The sequence below is a fragment of the Strix aluco genome, chromosome 8 (assembly GCF_031877795.1).
Source record: "Strix aluco isolate bStrAlu1 chromosome 8, bStrAlu1.hap1, whole genome shotgun sequence".
Taxonomy (NCBI): Eukaryota; Metazoa; Chordata; class Aves; order Strigiformes; family Strigidae; genus Strix; species Strix aluco.
In genome coordinates, this window is record NC_133938.1 from 10222312 (window position 1) to 10232548 (window position 10237).

The 10237-nt window shown below is 49.7% G+C and overlaps 1 protein-coding gene across 1 annotated transcript; it reads right to left on the reverse strand.

Annotated features, from left to right (window-relative positions):
- Positions 1-1442: 1442 nt before the first annotated feature.
- Positions 1443-9843, reverse strand: LOC141926412 (cytochrome P450 4A10-like). The gene is made up of 12 exons (XM_074832100.1): positions 9548-9843; positions 8508-8649; positions 7787-7831; positions 6973-7100; positions 6415-6539; positions 6169-6320; positions 5860-5966; positions 4849-5039; positions 4458-4591; positions 3922-3986; positions 3121-3203; positions 1443-2379 (listed from the first exon to the last, which is right to left on the reverse strand). Exons 1-12 carry the CDS (start codon positions 9731-9733, stop codon positions 2211-2213), a joined length of 1527 nt encoding a protein of 508 aa, XP_074688201.1. The 5' UTR covers positions 9734-9843; the 3' UTR covers positions 1443-2210.
- Positions 9844-10237: the final 394 nt, after the last annotated feature.

Consider the following 10237-nt stretch of genomic DNA (forward strand, 5'->3'; position numbering starts at 1 on the left):
GGGCCAGTAATGAAAAGCTGTATCAAACTGCTGCCCTCCAACAGCCTTGCTGTGCTGGAAGTGGGGAGGAGAGCTGGAATCTGACCTTTGAGACCAGCCTGAGACCGCCGGCGATGCAAGGGTGGTGGCATCAGCACCTACAAAACCTTCACCTAGTCTCTTTCTGGGGCTGAGAAGGGATGGTTGGGAGAAGGGGAACTTGATCTCCAACTGCCTTGCAAAATAAATACAACCTGCACCTTGCTGGTTATTCACAACATCCCTATCCCATTAGGTACTGAGACAGCCAAAATGAAGGTCCAGATCCAGCCTTAGAGGAATTTTGTTTCTCAAACTGAGGATGCAACAGTCAGCAGAGATGGGTAACAGGGGGCTGCAGGGGTTTGTTCAGATGGGGAGATGCTCACATTTGGCTGTCCTGGTCTGGTCATTAGCATAGGTGATCTGCCCAGACAGATGGACACGGCTTGGCTATGTTAATGCCTGCAGTGATACTGGTGATGCTATTGCTGTGGGTCAAAGCTGGACAAACAGTCTTGTCTCTCACCGTGGCATGGCACGTATGCAGCCCTCCATGCCTCAGTTTCCCCTGGTGTGTGCTGAGTGTCCAAGCACTCACAAGCTTTCCCTGTACCACCATCATGCTGGGGACTGTGATGGAGCAGTGCCTGCACTGCTGCCCTGCACGGCTGAGCGTGGGGATGGGGGTGCCCCAAAGGATGGGGCTCATCTGCTGCCCTGCTGGGCCTGGCCGTGCTCCCTGCCAAGCACAGGGGAGTTTGCCAGGGACCAGGGAGGACTTTGGCTTTTTCTGGGTCTCCCACTGCCACCTAGTGATCCATTTCCCACGCCAGACCTGCAGCTCACTCATATGGTCCCCCTTGGCCCGGGAGCCCACCTATGGCCAGTGCTGGGGTGAGGGCCTGCAGTGGGTCCCTGCACCTCCAAAACAAGCCCAGCCTCAGGCCAGTGTTCACTTGCACCCCTTGGGCAGCTCACTCATGTACTGAGCATTCAGTTCTCAGCCTCTGCAGAAAAGGAGATGGACTCGTGCTCTCTCTCAGGACTTCTTTTTTTTGCAAGCTGATTTTGTTCTTGCCAACAACATTTGTGGGGAGTGTTGGTGGTGATTTCTGTTTTGTTTTGTTTGACCCCAGAGTGTTTCAATTGTTTCCCTACCATGAAAACTCCCGAAGGCAGAGGTTAGGGCTTGGTGATCCACAGCATGGGAGGGGTGAAAACAGGCTCCTCAGGCTCAACGGGGAGCAAACCTGCTGAAACAACCCTTGTGGCTTGAGAAAACACTTGCAGGGTTGTACCCCTGGACAGAGCCTTGCCTCTGGGCTGCTGGGACTCATCCTGCACACGCCGCCCCCCCCCCCCCCCCCCCCCCCCCCCCCGCCGGCCCTCCAAATACGAAGGAAGACAAAGCCACACTTGGAGAGTATCTCCACGAGACTTTATTCTCATTGCAGAGAGGAGGTCAAGGCTGATTGCGTGTTGTTTTCAGCATGGTGAGTGCTTTTTCCAGGTTAGCTGTTGACACATCTCTGTGCTGGCTCCTGAGCAGCCTCAGCTCAAGGAAGTTCAGCGCCAGGGCAGAAAAACCTGCTGGTCTTTGTCTCCATAAAGGCGGGCACAGCACCAGCCCCAGAACGGATTAGGGGGAATAATTTGGAGGGTGGTGTGTGGGGTTGCAGTGTGGCTGCAGGAAGGAGCTTTCCTGCCCTGGCACACCCAGGCTGGAGGCAGGGAAGGGATGTCATGCTCAAGCAGCACTCATGCTTTAGACACCCGTGCAAACCACAGCAGTGTTGTTCACCGCCGTGCCCAAGCAGGGAACTGGCAGTGCTGCAAATACACAGGCAGGTGACAGAAGTCCTGTCAGACAGCACGCAAGGACAGCTTGGTGGTGAGAAGATGAGTAGGACACGGAGGATGCCCGTGGAGGTGAAGGCTGAGCCACAGCCATGCTGCAAAACCCCCTCGGCAGTGCAGTTCCCCATGCAAGGATGGGACCTGGACCTGCTGGGTTCAGTGTGTGTGCGAGGGGCTCAGCGTGCCTCCCTGCATGGCAGCAGGGATGGAGGTTAATGTGGGAGAGGTCTGAGGTGGCCAGGGTGGGTCTGCTTGCTGTCCCTCTCTTAAACTTCTGGGTGGAGACTGGTCCTTGGGTAAGCACTTGCCCCACACCACGGTACCCCACAGGGTCAGTGAATCTTCCTCAGTTGCAGGTGGATCCCATTGCTGGACCTGAGGATGAGCTGTGGTAGCAGTCTTGGAGGCTTGGATGGGTCAGGGAAGAGCTTGAAGCGAAGTAGGGTCAGGGCCAGAGCCACCTTCATCTCATTCATGGCAAACTGCTGCCCAATGCAGTTCCTGAGGAGAGGATGACAAATGCTCCTGCTGTAGCCTTCATCCCCAACCGCCCCAGAGCTGGGGTCAGCCCATGCACAAGACTCTTAAAGCAGCATCTCTGGGGTGCTGGGGGACCTCCATCTGCTTCAAGGATGATGCTACAGCTTATCTAGGAATCCCCTCATGCCACACCAAAATGCACCCAGCTCTGCAGTGGGGTATTGCTGTTGTTTGTTAATAAGCATTGAAAAAAATACAAAATTGAGAGAACTGGGGATTTCTTCACTAGAGAGTGCTGTATGGCTCCAGCTCAAACCCCAGACACCTCAGGTTATTTTTGACTCTGTGTGGAGTATCTCCTCTTTCATGTTACTGAGGTCTCAGTACCCTGCATCTGTCTGTCAATACAGCAAGGGAACCACAGAGACTTGGGCCCAGATTGGCTTTGAGGTGCACTGGGTATTTACCCCTAAATGAAGGAGACCATGTTCTCAATGCAGGCAACAGGAAATGTAAATATCTCCATGGATCCACAAGAAAACTGTGTGAAATTCTATAGCAACCACAGAGCTTGGAGTGTGGGAAATGCTCTGGAGCTGATGGAGCAAGGTGGAGACCCTGTCACGGAAAGCCTGCTTGAGCTGACCAAGCCAACTTGACTTATGGGTGTTGAGAGAGGATTAGCTTCAGGAGCTTAGCTCTGAGCTAGGCCTCCCATGCAATGCAGCCTATGGGGAAGGAGAGGGATGAAGGATCTCCCACCTGGATCCAGCGGAGAAAGGCAGGAAAGCATGGGAGTGCCTCTGTGCAGAGTTCTCTGGAGAAAACCTCAGGGGATCATACACCTGTGGGAGCAACAAAGGCCTTTTGGTCAGTGTTGGTTCTGACATGAGCAGCACCAGCTTCTCCCCTAGTCCCCAGCACAGGGCTGGATGCAGCCTCTGCTACTGCAGAGGAGCTGCCGCTGACCTTCATCCCTCTCTGAAGCCAGACAGGTGGATGAGAAGAGGGCACTGATGGCCATGCGGATCTTCCCCTTGGAGATATCCTGATCATCCACTACAGCACCCAAGATGCCTGCAGGCATTTTCTCATCCATGGCAACAGTGATCAAATCAGACTCCCTCCTGTCCAGAGATGCCTGATCCTGCCTCTCCAGAGAGCCACTGCAGAGAAGTAGGTGTGGACCCTCCTTCAGGTTTCCTGGCTATTTCTTTCCTTGAAGCCTCTAAGACATCAGCTTCAAATCACACACTGCTTGGAGGGCTTGGGACTTTCCGTACCACTTTGGGACCTAAGTCTATCCAGGGCAGCTGAAAGCAGTCTGAGTATCTCTGTGTGACCATGTAAAAAGATAGACTATTCAGCACCCTTGCCAGTGCTTTGTCATGTTCAAAGCCTTTGGGGTGTTTGGTAATTTCATTGAACTTTGCATATGGACTGTTGGAATAAGAGGGGAAAAAAACCAAACCATGGTAGAGGGGCACAGGCTGCCTTGTTCAAGGCAAGTGGATATCTGGGTTCAGAGATCATCTTCCCCTTCTTGTTATAAAGTTAAAATACCTCAGGGTCTTCCCACACATCCCGGTTCCTGTGAATAGCAAATATGTTCAGTCCAACCTGGCAGCCTGGAAAAAAAAAGTGAGAAAAAGCTGGTGACATTCCATACTGAAGACCCATGAGAGGTGTTTGTGGGATGCTCTCCCTCCCTGGGCTTTACAGGGGCTGTTGCAGGACATCTGGCAGGGACAATGCCCAGCCTGTCCAGGCAGGTCACCTCCTGAAACCCTCACATGGAAGAAACAATGGCCTCAGAGCTGGGCCCCATTTCTATACCAGGCGATGAGCTTTTCATCTTGGTCAGAACCAACACTCTGAAAGTCAGCTTTGAGCTGTATGAACACCCCAGTGCCCTGGAGCATGCCCTTGGACTCTCTCCAGCCACCCTTCTGATGGTGAGCTATGGTGGCCCTGTACAGCCCTTTGGAGAGAGAAAAGAGGCTGGAAGCCCCACCAGCTCCACTCCCCCCCATCATCTCTAGTGAGGATGTCCCACTTGTTATGGACAGCAGTGTGAAGGATGAACAAACTCAACAGACCTGCTGGCAAGCTGCGTCCATCAGAAAATGTGACAGATTTAGAGAGGCATCGGGACACGGCGGGAACTGGTGGGAACAGGCGCAAGCTCTCTTTGATGCACATTGTGGTGTAAGTCATCTTCCCAAGGTCCTCCCTAAAAGCAAACTGGGGGGTCAGGCGGTGTTTGAGTGGCAGCAATGGGGACACCAGCAGTGGGGACTGGGTGGGCTGAACCACTGTGTATCCCATCTCCTATTGGGGTTTCTCCTTCTCCTAGTCTTCCCTTTGCTGCCAGCATGCTACGTGAAAAGCAGAATGCCCCAGTGCAGATGCAGTATAAGGTGGAGGAAGTTTCCTTCTCAGAATGAGTGAAAAGAGTTCAAAGTAAAGGAATAAGAAGTCCTAGCTCACCACTCAATGGTATCTCGGTCTCCCAAGATCCCCTGGATCTCCTCCCTGCACCGTTGCTGGTACTCTGGATATAATGACAGGCAGTACAAGAGCCAGGAGATCCCGCTGGCTGTTGTATCATGGCCCTCAAACATGAACGTGTCCACCTCGGCACGCAGGTCCTCATCAGACAGCCCAACTCCATTTGCATCCTAACAAAGAGGAAAGTACATCATTCTTAAGTCCACGTTAATTGGACTTGTTCCTTTGGGTATAATAATAACCCCAGACACTGATGAAGAAGGGCTAAATTTGGTGTCTCTTGTATCTCCCTGTACATCAGGAAGTAAGCCAGTAGAAAATATATCCAATACATGTGAGAATAGTCAGACCCGCTGACTGCTGACTCTGCAGTCAACAGAGCTACAGAGTTGGGCTTTGGTGGGATGCCAGATCCCAGCCCTTCAGAAGGTCACCCTATTTGATCCCCTACCAAGGGTCCCTCTTATGTTTTCAGTAGTTTGGTTTGGACAACTTCTGTTTCAGATTGAGACAGAAAAGAAAGCAGTGGCTCCAGAAGGACGGAGTGAGCAGAGTGTGTATCTCCTTCCTGAACACCCAATAGCAGCTTCTGTCCAGAGCATCTGAAGATGTCTCTGAAGGTAAAACTACAGAGAATAAGAAACAAAATCTCTTGAGAGGACTACAGCCACGGTGGCCCCCTTGTAACCTTTCCAAAGATGTCATTCTTCTCTGGTTTCTGACAGTTCACTTATTTTAAGCTATTAACATGCTCAATGAAAATGAACAAGGAAGATAAAAGTCTGTCCAAGCTATTTATGTTCAGTCACTGCATCTCACACTTTTGTATGTCTTTCCCTTTCAATCCACCTTTCCCTGAGCTAAAACACCTGGAATGGGGAAGCTGTTGCCAGCAGCTCCAGCCAGGGATGGTGAGCTCCCTGCTGATGCATCCTCAGTGCCACACAGGTATGTTCTTTGTCATTTGATATGGTTATTTCAGACATTCACCTTGGTACAAAGAAGAATGTCCAGAAAATCCAAGTGTCTCTTCTTCTGTATCTTGCCAAGTTCCTTCTCACTGGACAGCAACATCTTTCTTTCTTTTATTACCTTATCTGCATAGAAGAATGAACAGTTAGATGCACCCTGCCCCTCCAAAGACCTCATGTACTTGTCTGCTAGGTCAGCAGCTTGGACTCTGTTTAATGTGTAACCATCTGTCCAGTGCATGCTGCAACCCCCCTCTGACCTGCTCTAGATGAAGTGGGGGAGAGGTTCAGCTAAGAGACAGGGCTGGGGAGAAAGGGGGAGAAATACCTGTGTGGGTATGGGCCAGCTTGCAGGCATTCTGAAACTCATGGCCTTTGCGAGTCAAGTCATAGAAGATATCCTTGAAAGAAAAAGTCTGGACTCTGTTGCTCACAAGGTAGCTCAGGTCATAAACAGCTCTGATATAATAGTCTGAGTTGCTGTAAGGAGACCAAGGTTAAAGCTGGTATTAGCATCGTTAGTGGGGAAACAGGAGCACTTGCTTTCCCGGAATTTGAAAGTTCAAGCGCTGACCTCTGAGTCTGACAGTTGGTATTATAACTGAAGGCGCATTTCATGATGCTGTCTAGTGTCATCAAGCTGACATCTTGAAAGAGCTCCACTGACTTCTTCTCTGTGTTCTTCTTTTCCCATTTATCCTAGTGGTGGAGACAGGGGTAAGGAGGGACAGACTATCACCTACAATCAGGTCATATTTTCCTGATCATCTTCCCAGGTCTACACTGCTAATTATTTTCTTTTCTGCAAACAGAGGCCCTAGTTCACTATACAATCTGTGGATCTAATCAAACTCTTCTGTGCATTCCTTTTTCCAGGTTTACTATTACTGGTCTAGAAAAGGATATTCTGTCAGTGGTTGATTTTATTGGCAAGCAGATGAAAGAGAGAATAAGTGGAATGGGCAGAAGAATGTGAAAGGAGCAATTTCAGAACTTCATAACTACCCAAAAAGTTCAGTGTAACTCTAGGAACCATCTAAGTCCAGTCTCTTTCCCTCAGTCATTCCCAGACCTGACTATTTTCACTGGTGCACAGCTGAAAGGTAAAAGTAGCAGGGGTGGTGATTCTTACCAGCATCACTTTGACTGAGTCTGACATCAAGTCCACATAAGATTTCAGCACATCATAGTGAAAGGCTGGAGTGAGCAGCTTCCGATGCTGGAACCATTTGGTCCCATTTAAGATCAACAGTCCCTGCCCTGGAGACACAAACAGCAAAGGTGCAACCAGCTCCTCCAGACTCTGATCACAGCTCTGACAGCCTTACTACTGCTTTTGGCCAAACCCAGGCTAATATGCAGCATCTGGGAGGAGGAATAGTTGATGGTGGAGCCTTTTCTCCAGCCTCTCTGAGGCCATTCACAGCAGCACTCTTTGGGTGGAGGAGAAGCATGCCCATGTGTCCTTCACTGCAACCAGCTGTGCACACCTAATCTACCCTGAAGCCAAACCCATGATGGCAGAGGCACAGGACTTGCTCTCTCAGATGGGTTTTTCTACTCTAAATACTTGGGTGTCTTTTGCAGCACATGCTGACAGCTGTTTGCAGGACCCTGGAGGACTACCTCAAAGCTGTGTGCATGCCATGAACTCTTCTGTCCTCGGAGTGTCTCACCCCAGTTATCTATGGCAGCCTTCAGTCCCTGAGCACACTGAAGGGAAGGTTGTTTTGTGAAGGCCAGTGTGTGTGATCCAAGGCAAAGCCACCTGATGTGCTCCATGACTAGGTGGGCACCACTGGTACTAAGGCTCACACACTCAAACAAACCCTCTCATTTGTGAGCTGTGGTTTTAGAATGGAAGAAAGTAAAATAAAGGAAGACGAGAGAGAAGTCGCTGAAATGTGCAATACAGCTGAACGGGATAATGGAAGAGAATGACTTACCAATCCAGGGAGCTAAGAATTTGTAGGGTACATTGGGCTTGCCATCTGTAAAATAAAATAGATACCAGAACGGTATGAATGGCTAATGAATTCAACATTACAAAAAAGAAAATTCAGGATAAATTAACATTAGAGCTCATCCTCTAAATCACAATGTAGAATCAGTCTCATTTCAGTATGTAAAATACTCTACTGCAAATATGATGTCAGTGGACTTGATAAAACCAGAGAAAGGTATAACAAAAAATGTGTGTGGAATATAAATGGCCATGGCAATCTCAATGTTCAGAACAATGGATGAGGGTTACTGGAGATGTCAATGTATGTACCACTCACAGGCATCATGCTCCACAGAAAGGAACAGAGGAGAAGACTTAAGATGTCTTCTGAGAGCTATTGCCATGCCAGCTCACCCTTATTACTGGGTTTACTGGGAAGCACAGATATTGTGGTGGTAGATGTCACAGAAGACATTAAGACCAATGATAATGGAGACAGTGAACTGGAAGGAATGGACACGTGGTCACTGTTTTGCAGGAGAATACAAACTGAGTCATCAAAGCTGGGGTGGCCTGAGGGTTTGTGAAGGGGAGCAAAAGAGGAATTGCAATAGCTGTGAAGGAAGTTGGCAAAGGAGATGACTCCAAGCAAGTTTTCCATGATTTTCTCCCTAGAGAAATGTCAAGGACACAACTTCCCAAAACCAGATGTGGAGACTTACCCGATCGGCCAAGTATGCTTTTGGCATATTCAGGATGGTGGATTATTAGAGAAGGCAAGACTGGTCCAAACCATCTGGGAAAGGCATAGGGATATTCTTCTCCCCATGACACGATCTGATTTAACATTTTATCGGAAGTTATCTGCAATGACAGTTAAGCAGGAACTGAATCCAGGCAGAAAAAGAGGGATGTGCCAGGGAAAGCAGGGGTTAAACTTGCCCTCTGATGGAAAGCCATGCAATCCTCTCTTGGGAAATGGGGAGAGTGGGCGGACACACCAGGGCTTTCCATGCTTCGGGTGGAGACATTACTGGGCATAACAAAGGAACTGTGCACAGGTGACAAAGCTGCCTGAGTCCCCTTGTCCCTGCAGCACAAGGCAGCTCCGTGGGGAGTCCCTAGCTGGGGCCTGACTGCAGTCGAGCCGCGTTAGGACAGCCAGGGCTTGGAGCATTTTGGGGCTCAGAGCAGCTTGGTGATGCACTCGGGAGCTACAGCTGGCATGGGCAATGCCAGGATGCCCGGTGAACAGAGGGGACCAAGGCTGTTACAGCCCTGTTCTCTAAATTCAGCAGTGCAAGGTGGGTATGCAACATCAAAGTGCAAACATCTGCACTATAGAAGGATAAAAATGCCTGCAATAAAATGCCCTGCTTTTGTGGCCATGTCTTAAGTGGGTGTAGGAGGAGACACTTTTATTGGTAGAAGGTTTAATGCACAAGAGAGACATTTTATGGTTGCTCATATTTAAATAATTTCATGAAAGTCCCAGAAATCACTTAAATCCATGTTTAAGCACATGATCCCAAAAAATGTGGCTCTGTTTTTTACGAAAATGATGCACATCTCATATCCAGGCACTCTTTCTGCCTGCTCTGCAGAAGTGCTGGCACTCCCTGTGCAAAGAGGTCTTCTCCTGTAGGAAGGAACACAAGCAGGGGACATGCACAACCCACCCGGTGCCCTCTCACATCCTGACTGATATCTTCCACATTTGTTGGGACAAACCCACCCTGATTGAGCCCAGCTCTCTCCTTACCAGGTGATTGTGGCCATAGAGCCAGTGTTTTGGGGGACCAGGGAATGCCTCCAGAGCTTTGATGAGTTTCTTCCTCTTCTGGTAGAACTGGACCACCTTCAGCAGCACAAAGATGATACCAAGCACCACAGACAGCTGCAAAACGACAGCAGAAGGTCTGACTATGTTGTCCAGCAGAGATGCCATGCTGGCCCTGCGTCCTGATACTGCCTTCTCCTGACTGCTTCTCTTCTGCTATTCCTGTGTCTGTTCCTGACAGGGAGCTACGTGCAGGTAAAAATCCTCTCCCTCCTGCTCTGCTGGAGCTGAACCTCGTGAAGTGTTGCTGGCAGCAATTTATAGCCGCAGGAACTTCATGGTAAGAGCTGAGTCAGGTTGACAGGCAGCCTGATTGCCTGTTGCTCCCACTCAACCTTTGATCTGCTTCCAGTAACATGTGGATAGAGGCAGCTCGTTAACAAACAACCTCTACATATTTGCTACTTGCAGCAAGTGAAATCACTCACAGTCACCCATGCCCAGGTGGATGAAGCCATAGGAGGGAAGAGGTAAGAGGTAGCCAGGCTCAGGGTCTAGCTGAGCTCCATGCTGTCCTCAGACAAATTCAGGACTGGAAGCCTTTCATCCACCTGCGTGAAGTGAGGAACAAATGGGCCACCTCTGCCCAACATATGGGCTGTATGGATCCAG